The following is a 20,544-nucleotide window of genomic DNA, read 5'->3' as shown; positions in this document are numbered from 1 at the left end:
TCCCATCCAAGGACTAACCAGGCTGTGACCCTGCTTAGCTTCCGAGATCAGTCAGACGAGATCAGTCAGACGAGATCAGGAGCATTCAGGAGTTCTTCTTTTCCCTTTCTTTTTTAAAATATCCTTTATGTCTGAGGCTTTCTTCAAATAGTTGTTTACATGTAAGTCAAGTACCAACAGGCTGATTTGTGATCAGGTGAGGGAAGGCGAGTGGGGTTGAGGGACAGTGACTTGTCACGGTTCGTGATGTAGACTTTTATGTGTCTCCCTACATCAGTATGGAGCCTTATCACTACCCTCAACTGTGTCCAAAGTCCTCAAGTCTGGGTTAGCCTATTTGGGAGCTAAAATTTAACTCTCTTTTCTGGGATTCGGGAGGGATAACTGCCTAGGTGAATTGGGTGGGCAGGGGAGCCGGGGACCTGTTTTTCATATAAGCTTTTACCTGTCCTTTTGTTACTAGTTTCATTAGGCTCTCACTTTCAGAAGTACTTGGTGCAACCAATCACTGACTTGTTCTGGGGTTTCTCAGTGCCAGTCATTTTGCTTCTTGTTGAGTTATCCTATTGCAGGTAGTTAGGTTTCAGTGTCAACTGACTTGCCATTTCTAAAATGTTGCTGCTGTTTCTGTTATTTCCTTTTCCATTCTGTTTTTTAAAAAATATGTTTTATTGATTATGCCATTACAGTTGTCCTATTCCCTCCCTTCACTTCCCTCTACCCTGCACACCCCTCCCCCACCATTCCCCCCCTTTTGTGCATGCCCATGTGTCACAAGTTCTTTAGATTCTGTATTTCCCATAGTATTCCTGCCCTCTCCCCTATTTTCTACCTACCCTCTATGCTATTTATTCTCTGTACCTTCTCCCCCCTTCTCCTCCTCCCACTCCCCTGTTGCTAACCCTCCATGTGATCTCCATTTCTATGTTTCTGCTCCCGATCTAGCTGTCCTCTTAGTTTGCTTTTGTTTTAGGTGTGGTTGTTAATAACTGTGAGTTTGCTGTCCTTTCACTGTTCATATTTTTCATCTTCTTTTTCTTATATAAGTCCCTTTAACATTTCATATAAGAAGGGCTTGGTGATGATGAACTCTTTGAATTTGACCTTATCTGAGAATTACTTTACCTGCCCTTCCATTCTAAATGAAAGCTTTGCTGGATAGAGCAATTTTGGCTGTAGGTCTTTGGATTTCATGACTTGGAATACTTCTTTCCAGCCCCTTCTTGCCTGTAAGGTCTCTTTTGAGAAATCTGCTGACAGTCTGATGGGCACTCCTTTGTAGGTGACTGTCCCCTTATCTCTTGCTGCTTCTAGGATTCTCTCCTTCATTTTAATCTTGGCTAGTGTAATTATGATGTGCCTTGGTGTGTTCCTACTTGGGTCCAACTTCTTTGGGACTCTCTGAGCTTCCTGGATTTCCTGGAGGTCTGTTTCCTTTGCCAGACTGGGGAAGTTCTTCTTTATTATTTGTTCAAACAAATTTACCACTTGTGGCTGTTCCTCTTCCCCTTCTGGTACCCCTATAATTTGGATGTTGGAACGTTTAAAGATGTCCTGGAGGTTCCTAAGCCTCTCCTCATTTTTTAAAATTCTTGTTTCTTTCTTCCTTCTGGCCCACTCCCTTGATTTGAGTCCCAGTTTCCTTTCCATCACTATTGGTTACCTGTATATTTTCCTTTGTTTCAATCAGTTTAGCCTCCATATGTTCCTTGAATTTGTGGCTAAACTCAACCAATTCTGTGAGCGTCCTGATCTCCAGTGTTTTGAGCTGTGCATCTGAAAGGTTGGCTATTTCTTGGTCACTTAGAATTATAGGCTCTGGGGCTTTGAGCTGTTCTTGAGTCATAATGTTTGGTCTGTTTGTGCCTGTTATGTATGAGGGGTGGAGCCTTAGGTGTTCACCAGGGCAGGGCGACCCAGTTGCTGGATTGTGACCCTGTATGTGGGGGTGGGGTCAGAGAGGGGAAAAAATGGCACTTTGCTCCATTTTTTCTGTCCCCTCTGTGGCTTCCAACAAGCAAATTGGGCCTCTCTGGTGCTGGTTCCCAGGTGTGTGGGCCCATGTACTCTCCAGGACCCTGTGGGTCTCTCCAATGAACTCTCTGTGAGCCTGGGAGCCTCTTCCGGCCCCTTGACCCCGAGAAAGTCTTTCCAGTTGGTGCTTTCAGGCTCTAATCTTGCATCTTGGGGCCCTAGCCTGAGCGGTCTGTCTCACTGTTCGCTCCTTCACTTGGTTTATCTGTGCGCGAATGTGTGACTGCAGTCAGCCAGCTGCCCTGTGCCCTTACTGGGCCCACCCGTCATCACCCCACATCTGGGATCTACCAGCTACCTCTGCCTCCGCTCCTGGGTTGGTCAGATCGAATGACCTTTCTAGCCCAACCCTGCTCCACCACTGACTCTGCTCCTCTTACCGGTCTGGCTGAGTGGGTCGTTGTTGTTGGACTTCCATAAAGTTCAATTTTCACTGTTTTGGCTGCGTATTTGTTTCTAAAACTTTGCTGTCTTTAAATTTAGTTGTGGGAGGGGGCACAGTGTTTCCACCTACGCCTCCATCTTGGCCGGAAGTCTCCATTCTGTTTTTAATGGGTTTATGTTTTTGTCTTGACTTCCTGTCATTTTGTTGGGGTTTGAGAAGGGAGCAAAGATAAATGCATGTGTTTAATCTGTCATGTTTATCAATAGCCCTGGAAGACTTTGAGAAAACTATCAGAGAAGGTGGTGCAATACTTAGTCTTATTGAAACCGCTCCAGACATAGGTCTCCTTTACTGTTATTATTGATAATATTGCATGTTATTTCATGTAAATTTTTCACATAATTTTAGTTTAGCCTTAAACATTCTGATAGAGCTAAAGTCCTATTTCAGTGCAAATTTGTTGAAGTCTCAACTTACCCAGTAACACTAAACCAGTGATTATCACCTGCAACCTTATATTAGAATCACATGGGGAACTTTTAAATAACATATCTGCCCCAACGTCACTCTAGACCAATCAAATGGGAATCTCTGAGGTTGGGATTTGGTTGTCAGTAGTATTTTTTAATTGTACTTAAAAAAAGATTTTATTTATTTATTTTTAGAGAGAGGGGAAGGGAGGAAGAAAGAGAGGGAGAGAAACAGCAATGTGTTGTTGCCTCTACATGCCCCCGAATGGGGACCTGGCCCACAAGCCAGGCATGTGCCCTAGACTGGGAATTGAACCATTGACCCTTTGGTTCCCAGGCCAGCGCTCAATCCACTGAGTCACACCAGCCAAGGCTTTAAATTGAACTTTAGATAATGCAAATGTGAAGAAAGAATTGAAAATCTCTGCTCCAAGGCATTTCATATTTCATTAGGGATAATTTTACCCAACAAGGTAAATTCAATTACCTGTCTTATGCCTGTCATTCTCCTCTTCCCTCATAGTCCTCCAGCTGTGCTGGCCCTGTTTTGTTCCTTGTAGTTCCAAGATATGCTACCATCTCAGGAGCTTTGCTCTTGCCCATTTATCTGCCTGAAATGTTGTTCCACAAATATCCTCAGTTACCTCCTTCAACTTCTTCGTATCTTTGCCCAAAATTCACCTTCTTAATGAGACTCCTTGTCCACAATTTAAAAAATGTCCACATCTGGAGGACTGCCAGTTAAAGTGGTGACATAGACAGATATGTCTCACGTCTTCACAAAACCACATCAAAAGTACAACTAAAATGTAGAACAGCCATCACTCAGAACCATCAGAAATCAAGTTGACTGGAAGTCTGACAACTACAGAATTAAAGAAACTACATCTATTGAGACTGGTAGGAGGGCTGCAGTTGCAGAACAGGCTAGTCCCTCACCCATGTGAACCAAAAGGTTGCTGGTTCTATTTCTCGTCAGGGCACATGCCTGGGTTGTGGGCCAGATCCCCAGTTGGGGGCATATAAAAGGTAACTGATCAATGTATCTCTCACACATTGATGTTTTTCTCCCTCTTTCCTCTCTTTCTCCTTTCCTTCCCCTCCTTTTCTCCCTTCCTTCCCCTTTCTCCCTTCCTTCCCCTTTCTCCCTTCCTTCCTCCTCTCTCTAAAAATACATAAATAAAATCTTTAAAAAAAAAGAGAAATCCAAAAAAAGTGAGAATAGTATAAGCAGCCTCTGAGATAACTTCAGTGGGTCCAACATTAGCATCACAGAGGTACCAGAAGGAGAAGAGCAAGAAATTGGAAATCTATTTGAAAAAGATCATGAAAGAAAACTTCCCTAATTTGGTGAAGGAAATAGACTTGCAAGTCCAGGAAGCACAGAGACTCCCAAACAAGATAGATGCAAAGAGGCCCACTCCAAGACACATCATAATAAAATGCCAAAGATTGAAGATAAAGAGAGAATCTTAAAAGCAGCAAGAGAAAAGCAGTTAGTTACTGATAGGAGGTTATCATAAGACTGTCAGTTGGGCCCTGGCTGGTGTAGCTCAGTGGACTGAGCGCGGGCCTGCGACCCAGATGATCGCGGTTCGATTCCCAGTCAGGGCACATGCCTGGGTTGCAGGCCAGTTCCTGGCAGGGGCCAGTTCCCAGCAAGGGATGCACAAGAAGCAACCATACATTGATGTTTCTCTTCCTCTCTCCTTCCCTTCCCCTCTAAAGATAAATAAATAAATATTTAAAAAAAGACTGTCAGTTGATATCTCAAGAGTAACTGCAGACTAGAAAGGATTGGCAAGACATGTTCAAAGTCATGAAAAGCAGGGACCTACAGCCAAGATTGCTCTACCCAGCAGAGCTATCATTTAGAATCAAAGGGCAGATAAAGAGCTTCCCAGACAAGAGAAAACTAAAGGAGTTCATCATCCCCAAAACATTATTATATGAAATGTTAAAGGGACTCATTTAAGAAAAAGAAGGTCAAAACTATGAACAATAAAATGGCAAAGATACGTATCTGTCAGCAATTGAAACTAAAAACAAACTAAGCAAACAATAAGAAGAGAGACAGAATCATGGATGCAGAGAGCATTTTGATGTTTGTCAGATGGGAGGGGGGTGGGGGAATGGGTGAAGAAGTGAGGGGACAATGGAGTACAAATAGGTAGTTACAGCATAGCCTTGGGGATGTAAAGTACAGTATTGGAAATGGAGTCGCCAAAGAACTTATACGCATGACCCATGGACATGAACAATGATGGGGGGATTGCCTGAGTGAATTGGGGTGGAAGAGGGTAAAGGGAGAAAAATTAGGACAACTGTAATAGTGTAATCAATAAAATCTAAAAAAAAATTTCCGCTTCCTCAGTGCAAATCCCTCCTTTGTTTTTCTGCTACTTGTTATCGGTATTGTTAGTTCTCTTCTTTGTTTTCTGTTTGGCAGCCTTTCTCAGCACATGCTCTTTCCCTACGTATCAATCTTTTAGTGTGTAAAGAAGCCAGTGGGTGGAGCTTTAGTCATGCCTTCTCCCAGGTTCTTACTATCTGTGTCTAGATACAAGTTTCTGACCCGTATCATCTTCCACCTCCCTGAAGAATTTCTTTTTAACGTTTCTTGCAAAACAGGTTTTGTTTGAGAAAGTCCTTTTGTCTTCCTTCACTTTTAAAGGATAACTTCATTGAATACAAAAATTCCAGGTTGGAAGTTTTTTTCCTTTTCTTTTTCTTTCAGTGCAATAAATATTTCACTGCACTCTTCCTGTATAAGTACCGTGGACTGACCAGTTGCGCCACTGGAGCTCTGCACTCTCTTCTTGTATGGTGTCTGAAAAGGAAGCTCCTGTGATTTGTATCCTTATGCCTCTGTAGGTAAAGTGTCTTTTCCCTCTCTGCTTTCTTTCTTTGTTTTTAAAAGATTTTTATTTATTTTTAGAGAGAGTTGAAGGGAAGGAGAAGGTGAGGGAGAGAAATCTCAATGTGGGGTTGCCTCTCACATGCCCTCAACTGGGAAACGCCACCCAGGCATGTGCCCTGGCCAGGAAGTGAGACTGTGACCCTTTGGTTCGCAGGCAGTGCTCAGTTCACTGAGCCACACCTGCCAGGGCCCGCTGCTGTCTTTCAAGAAAGAAAAAGCTCTTTGTTATGTCTAGGTGTAGTTTTTTGTTTTTCAGAAATAATAATGATTTTTTTTGGTATTCTGTTTGATGCTCTTTAAGTTTCCTGGTTATGTGGTTTGGTATATGTCATCCATTTTCCAAAATTCTTGGCTATTGATACTTCAGATATTTCTTCTGCTCTGTTTTCTCTTTGTCTGCTATTTCATTTATGTTAATATGGTACCTTTTGGAATCATCCTAAAGTTCCTGAATGTTCTGTACTTATTTTTTGAAGTCGTCTTTTTCTCTGTACATTTCAGTTTGAGAAGTTTCTGTTGACATATCTTCAAGCTCTTTAATTTTTTTCTCACCCATAACCATGTCTAGTATACTGATGAGCCCATCAGGGCATTCTTTATTATGTTATAGTGTTTTGGATTTCTAGCATTTTCTTTGGATTCTTAGAGTTTCCTTGTCACTGCTTACATTATCCATCTGTTCTTGAGTGTTGTCTACTGTTTTCATTGATGCCCTTAACATATTGATCAGTTATTTTAAATTCCTTGTCTCTTAATTCCAAAATCTTTGTCATACTTGAGTCCAGTTTTGATGTTTGTTTTGTCTTGTCACACTGTTTTTTCTTGCCTTTTAGTGTAACTTATCATTTTTAATTGAAAGCCAGATGTGATGTATTAGGTAATAGGAAGGGAGGTGAATAGGCCTTTGGTTTGGGGTTTTGTGTTAATCTGGCGAGGATGTGCTTGCTGGGCAGTACACATGCTAAAATTGGAATGATAAAGAGAAGATTAGCATGGCTCCTGCACAAGGATGACATGCAAATTTGTGAAGCGTTCCATATTTAAAAAAACAAAACAAAATAAAAATCTTGGTGGTGTTTAATAATTGCTGTAACTGTAGATACTGGAGGCCTCAGATTCCTCTAGTGTTTTTGTCTCCCCTGTTATCTTTAGAGAGATGGCAAGGCAGGGAGAAAGAGAGGGAGAGAAATACCTGTGTGTGAGTATTAGTTGCCTCTCGCATGCCCCTAGCTGGGGACCTGGCCTGCTACCCAGGCATGTGCCCTGACTGGGAATTGAACCTGCAGTCCTTCAGTTTGCAGGCAGGTACTCAATCCACTGAGCCATACAAGCCAGGGCTCTTTGGTGATTTTTTTTAAAACATTGGTCTTCCTTCCCATCTCTCCACTCCCCTGCATGTTCCAGGCTTATGCTAATTCAGTTTCTTTGGAGTGTTTTGGATGCAAACACTGCCCATTGCTTATTACCAAGGGGGAAGTTACTGAGTCCATGTACAGTTGTGCTGAGATAAATGCAGAGTAAATTCTGAGTCTCAGGTTTTAGGAGCTTCCTGTAGTAGGTGGTAGGGGTTTGGACCTTATGCCCATTAGAAACCATATCCAGTATGGATGCGAGGCAGAAAGTAATAGATTGAAAGTATTTTGACCAGGATATGACGTGACTTCCCTTCTGTGTAATGCTTATTTTTCTTTATATATGGTTTGGAAAGGTTTTACAATGGGCGATATGTACCTTGTAGTGTCAGAGAGGTATCTTGCCAATTGGATCTGGAAAGATAGACAAAGCCCATAGAATAATATAGATTGTTTAATGAACTATGGACTCTATGAAAGACACCGGAGATAGAAAACAAGGTGGTGTTATCTGCTGTTTCTCCTGTTTTCCTAGTTGGTTTCATTCTGAGCCTCTTTTAGAATTTATCTGATTGATTTTGTTTTGTGGGCCACGAAGTATAGATCAAGAGATTTGGTTGTTTTCCCATTTAGTGGGCCAGGTAGGGCCTTCGAGTTTTATCCTCCTGGATTCTGCGGAGTTCAGACCGAAGGTTAAAAGCAGCTAAAGCTCAGGGAGAACAGGCTAGTTTAAAAACTACCCTCAGTCAAGTTAGGGAAGAAAGAGTCCCAGTAGATGTGCAGACTTTAAAGATTCTTTTATCTTTAAAGTCTATAAATAATGGATTTCCAGCTTTTAGTGCTTTAACCTCTGTTACTCAAAGCCCCTACGCTTAATTTATACTCATTGGTTTTTCCTTCATTACTCAAGATAAGATCTCTCCCCTTAAAATTATTGCTAAATTATGTAAAAGATCAAACATTTGAAGTGGTTCAGATAATAAGATAACAGTCATAACAACTGCCATCTGGATTTAATGAATATTAATATTTTGCCATATTTGCTTCAGAACTTTTTTCTTTAAAAGATAAAGTATTGCAGATAAAGTTGAAGTTCCTGTGGTTTCTCTCCTCACTCTATTTCCCCCACTCCATCTTCTGCTACCCTAGACCCTAGAGGTATCTTCTGTTCTAAATGGTGTGGTTCCTTCCCATCCATGCTTCTGTACTTTTATTCCATTTATGTGTGTCCTCAACAATATACACAATTGTTTTGTGTAATTTTAAGTGTATTTCAATGTCCTCATACTATACGTAGGCTGTCACTTGCTTATTTTTTTAGCATATTAGTTTGGGATTTGTGCGTATAGATTAAACTAATATATTTCAAGTATTATATAACATTTCATTTTATAAGAATATCACAATTTGTCCATTTCTTTATTGATGGGCATTTGGGTTTACAAAATTTTGCTGTTATATACATTGCTGTGATGAACATCTTTGAATATGGCTTCTTCTGCATTATTTTTTCAAATAGATTTTAAATGTATTGCTTTTTCTCTTCTCTTTCTGGCACCCCTATGGCTCACACATTAGAATGTTTAAAGTTGTCCCAGAGGTTTCTAAACCTCTCCTTATTTTGGGGGATTCTTGTTTCTTCATTCTGTTCTGGTCAAATGTTTATTTATTCATTTTCTTCCAAATCATTGATTTGAGTCCCGGTTTCCTTCCTTTCACTGTTGGTTCCATGTATATTTTTCTTTATTCCGCTTTGTATAGCCTTCACTTCTTCCTCTAATTTGCAACTGTACTTGACTATTTCTGTGAGCATCCTGACTACCAGTGTTTTGACTCTCTATCTAATAGGTGGATATCTCCTCGTCACTTAGTTCTTTTAGTGGAGTTTTGACTTGTTCTTTCATTTGGGCCATATTTCTTTATCTTGGCACACCTGTTAGGTTGTAAGGGATGGAGCTTAGGTATTCTCTAGGGAGGGGCAACTTCCTTCACTGGGTTTTGGTGCTGTATGTCGGGGAGGGGTCAAAGAGGGAACAATGCCTCTTGCAGGGCTCTCTGCTGGCTTTCAGTCACCTCCCTTGCTTCCTACCAATGGATTGTGTCTTTCCAGGTGCTGATTCCTGGGTGGGGGGCTTGTGTGCGTTCTAGAGTCCTCTGGTCCCATCTAATGGACTCTCCTGTGAGACTGGGGGTTTCTCCCACTGCTGCAACCCCCACAGATTTTTATACACAGAGGTTTTGTGGCTTTAGTTTTTCATGCTGGAACCCTGGGTTGTATAGTCTGTCTTGCTCCCCAGTTGTTTCTCCTGGCTTATCCACACACAAATGGGATATCCTGGTCTGCCAGCCAGCTCTTTGTCCTCCCAGTTTGTTAGTCACTTGCCTTGTCTTGCATCCCCACTACCCTGGCTTCCTGTCTCTGTCCCCCGCCCCACTAGTCTGGATGAATGTTTCTTCTTTAACCCCTTGTTTGTTGGACTTCTATACAGTTTGATTTTCTGGCAGTTCTGATTGCTTTTTGTTTTTGAATTGGTTGTTATCCTTCTTTTGGTTGTGTGAGGAAGTGAAGCGTATCTGTCTACACCTCCATCTTGGCTGGAAGCCTGGACTGGATATATCTTATAATAAGGCAAATTCTTTTTTGGGGGGGATGGCAAAAATCTTGAAGCCAAAAAATTGTTTGACTCTTAACTATGAAAAATCAATGTCAAAATCAATGTCACTTAGCTATAGCTACATTTAATTTTCATATTCTTAGAGTAATATAGTGAGTTAATAACTGGGTTTTAAAGCTGAACAATTTCAAAATAGAAAGTTAGGAGGAGAGATCAGATCTAAATAGGATGAAAGAAGGTATTAATGATGTTAAATGGAATAGGAATTTTACATTTTTTTTAAAGATTTTATTTATTTATCTTAGAGGGGAAGGGAAGGAGAAAGAGAGAGAGAAACATCAATGTATGGCTGCCCCTCGTGCGTCTCCTGCTGGGAACTGGGAACTGGCCTGCAACCCAGGCATGTGCCCCGACTGGGAATCGAACCGCGATCGTGTGGTTCGCAGGCCGGCGCTCAATCCGCTGAGCCACACCAGCCAGGGCTTTACATTGTTTTTATAGCAGCAGTTCTCAAGAGTGGTCCTCAGACTCTGGTGTCCTGCTGAGATTTTTAGGGTTTTATAACAGCAAAACTATTTTCGTAATAATTTTATTTGCCTTTTTCACTGTTTTCACGTTTGCACCATGGTGTAAAAGGAAAGGTGAGTCAAACTGTTGGTGCCGTGGCATGAATTGGGGCAGAGCCGCCAGGCTGTGCTGCTGTCCTCGTATTCCTCGCCTCAGTACACTCAACAAAAGGAAGAGGAAAAGCCAGTTCTGTTAAAAAATGTGCTTGACGAAGCAGTATAAATCACTTTCTTTAAGTCCTGACTATGACCATGTGTCTTTTTAATATTCTGTCTGATGAAATGGGAAATATGCTTAGAGCACTTTCACTGCACCCTGAGGTGTTACAGATTGTGCTGAGGAAAGGCATTTGTATGATGGATTGAATTGAGAGCTGAACCAGTTGTTGAAATACATTTTTACTTAAACTAACACACCAATGAAGTTACTAGATTTGAGTATTTGGCAGTATTCTGTTGAAAATGAATGAAGTGAGCCTGTCACTTCAAGGGAAACAACTGACAGTGTCTGTTTGACAATGATAAAACTGAGTTTTCAAGTGAAAATTACGATTTTGGAAGACTTACATCTACCAGCAGGAGCCGTCAGCTTCTTAGTACTTACAGACTTGTCTGATGAGATCACTGGTAACATTCACAAATGTGGTTTTTATGATACTGTATAATAAAATGAACACAATTCATTACTGTATATGACATTTGGAAATCGACATATCTCAAAGAACTAATATTTTCCAAGTGATGATCCATAATGTTACAAAATTATATGAGTAAAAAGATCCATTCAAAGCACAAAATGGACTTCTAGCCAAGATGGAGTGACAGGGATGGCGGCCATATTTTTTTAAATTATATTTTATTGGTTATGCTATTACAATTGTCCTGATTTTCTGCCTTTGCTCCCCTCTATACAGCACCCCCATTCCCTCAGGCAGTCACCCCATCATTGTTCATCTTCCTGGGTCGTGCATATAAATTCTTTGACTACTCCATTTCTTATACCATACTTTACATCTCCATGGCTATTCTGTAATACCTGTTTGTACTTCTTTATCCCCTCACCACTTCACCCATGTCCCCACAACCCCTTCCATCTAGCAAACATTAGAACATTCTCTGTTCTGTTTGTTTAATTTGTTTTTTTAGATTCAGTTGTTGATATATATATGTATTTTTACCACTCTATTGTTCATAGTTTGGTCTTCTTTTTCTTAAATGAGTCCCTTTAACATTTCATGTAATAATAGTTTGGTGATGATGAACTCCTTTAGTTTTTACTTGTCTGAGAAGCTTTTTATCTGCCCTTTGATTCCAAATGATAGCTCTGCTGGGTAGAACAGTCTTGGCTGTAGGTCCCTGCTTTTCATGACTTTGAATATGTCCTGCCAATCCTTTCTAACCTGCAGTTACTCTTGAGAAATCAGCTAACACTCTTATGGGAACTCCCCTGTAGGTAACTAACTGCTTTTCTCTTGCTGCTTTTAAGATTCTCTCTTTATCCTTAACTTTTGGCATTTTAATTATGATGTGTCTTGGATTGGCCCTTTTGCATCCATCTTTTTTGAGATTCTCTTTATTTCCTGGACTTGCACATCTATTTCCTTCACCAAATTAGAGAAGTTTTCTTTCACTATCTTTTTTTCAAATAGATTTCCAATTTCTTGCTCTTTCTCTTCTCCTTCTGGCACCCCTATGATTCTAATGTTGGACTCACTGAAGTGGTCCCAGAGACTGCTTATACAGTCCTCACTTTTTAAAAATTCTTTTTCTTCTTCTTGTTCTGATTGGTTGCTTTTTCTTTCTTATGTTTCAAATCATTGAATGTTGGCCTCATCCCCTGTACTGTTGTTTCCCTGTATATTGTTCTTTATTTCAATTAGTGAATCCTTTGTTTCTGACTGGATCTTTTTTATGCTGTTGAGGTCCTCATTAAGTTCCTTGAGCATCCTTATAATCTGTGTTTTGAACTCTGAATATGATAGATTGCTTATCTCCATTTCATTTGGCTCTTTTTCTGGAGTTTTGATCTGTTCTTTCATTTAGGCCATGTTTCTTTGTCTCTTAGTTTTGTCAGCCTCCCTGTGTTTGTTTCAATGTATTAGGTAGAGCTGTCTGACTTTGTGCCTTGGTAATGTGGTCTAATGTAGTAGGTGTCCCTGTAGTATCTGGTGGCACAGCCTCCCCTATCACCCAGGCTGGGTACTTGAGGTGTGCCCTTCATGTGGGCAGAGTATACCCTCCTCTGAGTTGAGCTTTCGTTGCTGTTGGCACATCAATGGGAGGGATATACAGTCAGCTACAAGAATTGGCTGTGACCACTTACCATCAACCTCTGCCCTCCGTGCAGGATCAGTTGTACAGGGTCTGGGTTGAGGTGCTCCGACATGGTCTATACCTGTCCACTGGGTGTGTAGGCTCTGAGGTTTCTCAGATGGTGCAGGTCAAGGTCAGCCCCCACCTGTGTTTTGCCTGGAGCCACCCTGCCTGAGCGATAAAGCATTCTGAGAAGGCTGATACTTGTGCTGGTGTTGGAGATTCCCAGGCAAAGCCAAATTGTGAATTTAGGCTGATTGCTGCTAGTGCCGGGAATGGGGCTCCTTAGCAAGAGGTATGGGGGCTGAGGACTAAATGAGGCTGACTGTTGATTGTTTGAGAGGATTTGGGAAGTTGTGAAGCATGAGCCAAGACCAGCCATTGTTATGGAGAAGCAGCTTGGGTGGGCCTGTAAATTGGGTGGGATCGAGTCTTTGGGGATCTCCCAGGTGGGGCAAACAGTGTTAGCCAGATTGATTGAGTCTCAGATATGGCACCAGCCTTCTGGCTCTGTAGTTCTTTGGGGGGGGGGGTTCAAAAAAGGGTCAGTGGCCTTTGCCCACCTATCTGTCTGAGAGAAAGCTGTCACCCAGTTCTCACCTTGATGCCAGACACTTCACTTTCTCCCTGTATGTCATTGGCGATTGCTTAAGTCCATGTGTGGATTCTTTAAGAGGAATTGCTTGGGATTCCTGTAGTTTCTTCCACCGACTCAGTCCCTGCTGGTTTCTGCAACCAGAAGTTATGTGACTTATCTTCCTAGCACTGGTACACTGGGCTGGGGGGGCCTGGTATGGGGCTGCAACTCCTTGCTCCCAAATTTTTAGCCACCACAGGTGGATGTGGGACCAGCCCATTCTGCGTCTCTGCCCTTCCTACCAGCTAGATGGATGTGGTTTCTTTAATTCCACAGTTGTCAGACTTCTATTCAACTCAATTTCTGATGGTTGTTCTATATTTTAGTTGTAATTTTGATGTGGTTGTGCAAGGAGGCAAGCTGTGGTAACCTGTGCTGCCATCTTGAGTGGAAGTCCCCCTGTTCTTAGACTTTGATATAACAGTGATCTTCTTAGGCTACTCAAGGCCCACCCAGTTCAGTAGTCATTGTAAGACAGACACATACCACTCTACTGGAAGTAGCATAACCACAGTTGCTTTGAGGTTTATATTTTCTTGCTTCTGTTTCTTTAAACTCAGATATTAACATTGGGTTCAATTCCTCAATCTCTTACCAGATGTTCTCTAAACCTACTGCTCTGTTTGTCTTGCAGTGTCCTGGTGATGACATGGCATCTGCCAGCTCCAGCCGGGCAGGAGTGGCCCTGCCTTTTGAGAAGTCTCAGCTTACTTTGAAAGGTAAGTGGCCCTGTGTGAAGTGATAGTCATTCTGAAGTCCAGCCCACATCACGAGGAAGAGGTGGAGTTATACCACATCTTGGTCTAGAGGGCCAAATTCTGTGAAATAGCTTAAGATTGTAACTGTTCATTGTCTTAGGGTTCTCGTGTTGTAGCTGGAATTATTGAAGAAGAAGAGAAAAAGGAACTTTTGGCAAAAATGATCTAAAATGGTGATTCTTTCATGCCCCAGGCCTCTTTTCTGTCTACACTCATTCCCTCGGTGACCTCATCCAATCCATTGACTTTAAGTGCTGCCATTATGAAACCACCACCAAATTTATATCTCTAGTCCGACTTCCTCTGAATTCCAACGGCCCACTTGTTCATCTCCATTTGATGATATAGTAAACATCTAAATGTGACATGTCTGGAACTGAGCTCCTAGTTTTTCTCACATATCCTGTATTCAGTCAGTCAGTATTTTTGGCTGTGTCTATCTTCACAATGTGTCCAGTGTTCAGCCACTTCTTACCATCCCCACCATCCCAAAGGCTGCCATCATCTCAACCCTGGACTAAGGCAATGGCCTTCCTGAGTCTGCCTTTTGACCTCTTTCATTCTGTTGGTCACTCAGCAGCCATTGATTTTGTGAAAATGTAAGCTACCTATTGTCAGTCTTCTTCTCAGACATACCAATGGCTTTCCATCTTACTCAGAGTAAAAGCTGAAGATCCCACATGATATGATCCCCTAGTTTCTTATCTTACTCTTCCACGTTTACTCAGCTCTAGCCACATGGCCTCTGCTATTCCTTGATTGTGCCAGGCACATTCCTACCTCTGGTCCTTTGCACTTGCTGTTCCCTCTGAATGAAATGCCTTTGGCTCAGGTATCTACCTCCCTTGCTTCTTTATTTTCCTTAGATCTTTACCCAAAAGTCATCCCCTTCAACCAGGTCTTCCTGATCTCCCCAGCTAAAGCCTCTCCCACCCCAACTTCCTCACTTCTACCCCTTTCCCTACTTTGTATTTTTCTTCTCAGCTCTTGTCACTATCACAATACCTATTTGTATGTACCTTATTTATTGATTCCTTCAATGGAATATAATTAATGGAATACCATTAATATAATGGTAATGGGGTGCTTAATTAATTAATTTTTGTTTGTTTTGTTTACTTTTGACATTTCAATGACTAGAACTGTGCTTGACACATAGTAGGCCCTTAATAAAAATTGCTCAAATGAAAGAATATTGCTTCAGAAGCTTTAGTTCTGCAGATGAGTCATGGACTGAGAGATGCCCAGGGGTGGGGGGATAGCACTCAGTATCTGAGCTCAGACTTCACAACATGGTCATCTCAAGGCAAGCTTGTATCTCATTATTATTTTTGAAGTGTAAATGTTATTAATTTATTTAATATATTTGCAGACTTTAACATTATTTCTTTCCTTAGCCTCCAGTGCCCCAACTTGGAGGAAATTAGTATTATCAGTTTCTTGTGTGTCCCTTCCAAGAAACCTCAGAGGAGATGTATTTTTAGAATTTTAAGAGCCAGGGTGCCTTCCTTGGAAAGAATACTCTTTTAGCAGTGTATGAGAGCACCCGTTTTCCATCTCTTTATCAACATAGTACATCATCAGACTTTTTCCTTTGTCAGTCTGATAGGTAAAAAGTTGTTTTCCTCAGCATAGTTTTATTTTGCATTTCTTTAATTATAATACTGTTTAGCATCTTATCATACATTGAAGGGAAATATGTATTTCCTTTTTCTGTGGGTTGCTTATTCATATACTTTACCTCTTTCTTATTGAGTTATTTTTTAAAGTGTTGAAACATTTTAATTATTTGTGTTTTTGGTGTGTTATTGCTGTGCTGCTCCAGCATTTTGAGGAAGGAGAGGATTAGAATGAACTGATAGTGTTTGGAATTTGGGACTGCAGCCTTTACTACCTTACCTAATAATTAGCAAACCTAGTTTAAAACAGAAGCCTGTCTATGGGACCTGGTGATGTCCTGAGGTCCCTACTTTGGGTTCATATTATTCAGGAACACCCACTGACTTCTAACAGATTTCCCTGTTGCCTTTCTTCAGTGTGAAGTAGCATACTAATGTGGAAAGAGCTAACTTGATAATATAGGTGCTTCTCATTATATGCATTTAATCTATAGGGATTTGATACTGCCATCCAGGAAATTGGTGGGGGAGAAAGAGAAAGAAAGATAATAATTCGAGTAGTGTGGGCGGTTCTTCTCCCATGCGTTTTTCACCGGCAGAGCCTACAGTGCAGTTTGGGAGATGTTGCTCTGCTGTTTCCTCTCTGCCTCTGTACCATTGTGTCCCTTCATAGTGTAATCCTAGAGATTTGAGATGTACTTGTTAACTATATCAGGCCCTTGAACATTTTATCTGATATTTAACTTAAGAAACACAAGGCACAGCAAAGCAAAAAACTGTTTGACACCTATTGAAAGATAATATGCCAGGTTCTATTCTGGTGCCTTTCTAAGAGCTTTACGAAGGGTATAATTTTGGCTGTATATGATTTTTGCCTTATTTGTTGATATTAAAAGCTATATCCTGTGTGAAAATGTGACTCCGTATACTTTGTCAAACAGCAAATGAACTTTCTAGATAAACTTGCTTTTATCTTGATGACTTTATTTTGGCTTGCCTTTGAGAAAAAGAAACCCTTGATATATGAATCCATAAATTAGAGGGAAATGTTTCTTTACAGTGGAGACACCTGGAAAGACCCCACATTAACCAAGGGATTAAATTTAGCACCCCCAACAGGGCAGGCTAGTGTGTGCATAAGTATACAACGTGCCCTATGTGATATTCTTGGCAAAAATGTTCAGTGTGAATCTGATCATGAGAAATACAGGCATGTGCAGAATTTGGCATATTTCTAGATGACAGCTGGTAGAAGTCTTTAAAAATCACTGTCATTGAGAAAAGCAGGGAGAGCATTCTACATTTTCAAAGGTTAAGGAGACAACAACCAAATGCATTGTGCTCATCTTGATTGGATCCAAGATTGGGGGGAAAACAGCTATAAAAATATGTTTGGAACAATTTGAAGACATTTGGATATGGAATGAATATTGGAATTGATAGAATAATTGATTTTTTTTAGGTATGGTGATGGTGTGCTTAGGTGAGAGAATGTCTTTATTCTTAGGAGTTGCATTCCGAAAGTATTTGGGGCTGATCTCTTATGAGTCTGCAATTTACTTTCAAAAGATTTTACAGAAAAAAAGTGTGTGGACACACACACACACACACACACAAATCTAGACACAAAATATCATGTATTTTTGTCTTGTGCATTCCAACAGGGTAGCCATATAGCCCCATAGAACTATTTCATTATAAATAAATTAATTAAATTAAGTTTATAATTCAAATCCTCAGTTGCACTAGCTGTGTTTCAAGCACTCAACTGCCGCATGAGTCGTGTGGCAGTGCGTTGGACAGCACTGATGTGGACCGTTTTCGTTTTCACAGAAGTGATCTTGAATAAGTGCTCTATGTTAAATTGGTTTAACAAGGGGAAAAAAGCAAACGTGGCAAAATGGGAACAACTGGTGAAGAGCAGACAATTATTTATTCTATTCTTTCAACTTTTCTGTAGATTGGGAGCGTCAAAATAAGACTACTAACTGCATCCCGTGATCCTAGATTGGACCAAAAAAAATTCTCTTTTCTCTTTTTCTATAATGAACTTTGATGGGGCAATTGGCAAAGTTTGAGTAAGGTCTGTACATTAGATAATAGTGTTAAAGAATACAAAATTTCCCAATGTGGACATTTATACTACAGTTACATTAGAAAATGTCTTTATTCTTAGAAATGTACACCAAACTATTTAGAGGTAAAGGGATACAGCATCTACAACTCACTCCCAAAGTTTTCAGAAAAAAATGTGTATGTGTATGAGAGAAAGTCAGGGGAGAAACAGAATAATAAAGCAAATATAGTAAAAGAAAATTGGTGTGTGGAAAGTTTATAGGAATTCTTTATATTATTTTTGAAACTTTTCTAAAAACTTTGCTAAAATTATGTAAAAATTAAAAAAAGGAAAACAGGAAAAAAGATAGGGGGAAAGCTGGGGGACAAGAAAGGAAGCATCATGGCAGGGTTCAAAGAACCGGGCTGGGAGCTGGGATACTCAACTTTGGGCTTAGCTCTGGCTCCAACTAGTTGTAGGATTTTGTCATTTTAAGATCCTCCCTGGATCTTAGTTGGCCAAATTAGTTGGTTTGAACTTGTTGATTTCAAAGGAACTGTCTAGATCAAAATTATTAGGACTCTTATTATCACTAATCCGCTCCCCTGCGCGTCCCTCTCCCCTTTTTTGAGCTTGCATGCAGAGCTACTCTTGCACCACAAGGTGGCCTCAGTTAACCTTGATCTATCTGTAGAGTGTTTTTCTACTCTGGTCCACATTTCCTATACCCGACTTTTTTTTTTCTAGTACCATCCCTTGTTGTTCCTGAATCCTAGCCACAATTTTTTTTTTCTTGGTCTTTGGAGTTTTCTTTACTCTTCTTTTGGGCCTGGAGAAGAAAGCTATTGCTAAAAACAATCCAGAGGTGGGTGGGTTGTTTGCCAAATTGTGGCCCAGTATGGGACGGTCACCTCTCAAAAGGTCTGGGAGGGAGAGGTTTGCCAACTCTTGATATGGGGGAGCTCAGGCTAGGATAGTCCTGTTATCATGGGTAAGGCATGTCAGCAATATGTTCTGACTTGGGGCATTGGATTGAAGCCACTGAGATGTGTTTCATCCCAATGACCTGGCTGACATGTGGTCTAAGAGGAGCTTGTCTAGCCTCCTGCAAGTGCTTGCTTAGCTTGTGCTGAGTCCCTGGCCCACTGGTACCAAGTGAACATCAGAAACGTTGCCACATGAGGAGGAAATGCAGATGGTTAACAGACACATGGAAAAACATTCAGTCTCACTAGTAATTTAAGAAAAGCATTAGAAAAAATAAGCAAAGTCTGGTCACAGCATACAACATGGTGTAGTCAGACTACCCAGTGGCACGTCCTGGCTCAAAGCTCCCTGGCTATGTGGCTTGGGGCAGGGACCTGGCTTCCTCAAGCCTGTTTCCTCCTGGATGAAATGCGGGTGACAATACATTCCCTGCCTCGGGTTCATTGTGAGGGTTTAGTTAGATAATGTATGCTTAGCATAATATCTGTAAAAAAAGTATTCTTTAAATTGTAGTTATTATCTTTATGCCGATTTTTTTTACCTACATCATATTTACAAAGAATGAAAAAACAGTGGACTCAGTGTTATGCAGTGTTGGGTGAAATGGAGATATTTTTTAAAATTTTTAATTTATATATTTTTAATTTTTAAAATTTTATTATTATTATTTTTTTAAACTATGTAGGAGGCGTTTTCAGAGGAGAAGACCACTTAGTCTTCCCAGAAGACAAACCCTTTACTTTGCTCTATGAGGCAGATAGCGGCACCAAACCACAGACAGGTTGGGAGCTGCTCAGGCCTCAATGAAATGAAGATATTCTTATAGTGTTCCTGGGCGTTTACATAGGGTTACCATTTTGGGAAAGGAAATTAAGCAGTTTAAAAAATTTTTAAATGTCCATATTCTTTGGAAGAATACTCAAAATGCCAGCCAATACTCTATATACATTTGCAGTAATTTTCCCAGAGCAAAACATTGGAAGCAATCTATTGATTAGTGGAAGAACAGTTAACTAAATTATGGCATATATATTTTTTAAGATTTTATTTATTTATTTTTAGAGAGAGGGGAAAGGAGGGAGAAAGAGAGAGAAACATCAATGTATGTTTGCTTCTTACATGGCCCCCACTGGGGACTTGGCCCACAACCCAGGCATGTGCTGGGGCACATGTGATTCCCACATGTGCTGGGAATCAAACTGGTGTCCCTTTGGTTCACAGCCTGTGCTCTATCTACTGAGCTACACCAGCCAGGGCAAGTTATGGCATATTCGTATAATGGGCTTATAGTATAGCCTTTTACAATGTCTTTTGGGAGGAGAAGAGTTTTTAAAGAATTGGAGATGTAAAAGATGAAAGTCTAAAAGTCTGGATTTACCAATGTCTTGTTTTTAGGTAGGAGTGATTTTTATTTCTTATGCTTCATATTTTTAATGCCCTCACATTTTTAAAAATAAGTTTTCTTAGAATCAGGAAAAAACAAAATTTGCTTTTTAAAAGAAACAGCTAAAAAGAGTGAGACCATGTGCCACAGGGGGGCAGCTGGGAGCCCTGTACCTCATCCTTCACCTCTTTCTTTCCTCTCCAGTGGTGTCAGCAAAGCCCAAGGTGCACAATCGCCAACATCGAATTAACTCATTTGTAGAAGTGGCAGTGGATGGACTCCCCAGTGAGACCAAGAAGACTGGGAAGCGAATTGGGAGCTCCGAGCTTCTGTGGAATGAGAACATCATTTTGTAAGAGAGAATCCCTTCTCTTCGAATGCAGTAACATGAGGGAAAGAAAGAAGGTGCTCCAAGGGGGTTGTGGGAGATCCAGGTGTGCTGTGGAGC

General features: G+C 40.8%; 1 protein-coding gene and 1 non-coding gene across 6 annotated transcripts in view; both read left to right on the top strand.

The window, feature by feature from the left end:
- The window catches only part of WWP2 (WW domain containing E3 ubiquitin protein ligase 2), a 151,887-nt gene that overhangs the window by 10,669 nt on the left and 120,674 nt on the right, over positions 1-20,544 (top strand). For all 5 annotated transcript variants that reach the window (XM_037041380.1, XM_037041381.1, XM_037041382.1 and 2 more), the window contains exons 2-3: positions 13,927-14,011; positions 20,301-20,448. In XM_037041380.1, coding sequence (XP_036897275.1) covers positions 13,942-14,011; positions 20,301-20,448 — 218 coding nt within the window. In that variant the 5' untranslated portion in view covers positions 13,927-13,941. The remainder of the gene's footprint in view (positions 1-13,926; positions 14,012-20,300; positions 20,449-20,544) is intronic.
- Positions 6,748-6,853, top strand: LOC118983978 (U6 spliceosomal RNA). The gene has a single exon (XR_005065832.1). It is a non-coding gene; the product is annotated as a U6 spliceosomal RNA (small nuclear RNA).

The sequence above is a fragment of the Sturnira hondurensis genome, unplaced genomic scaffold (genome assembly GCF_014824575.4).
Source record: "Sturnira hondurensis isolate 20B ecotype Veracruz unplaced genomic scaffold, ASM1482457v3 Scaffold0003090, whole genome shotgun sequence".
NCBI classification, from domain to species: Eukaryota; Metazoa; Chordata; class Mammalia; order Chiroptera; family Phyllostomidae; genus Sturnira; species Sturnira hondurensis.
This window is presented reverse-complemented; position numbering and strand designations above follow the sequence as displayed.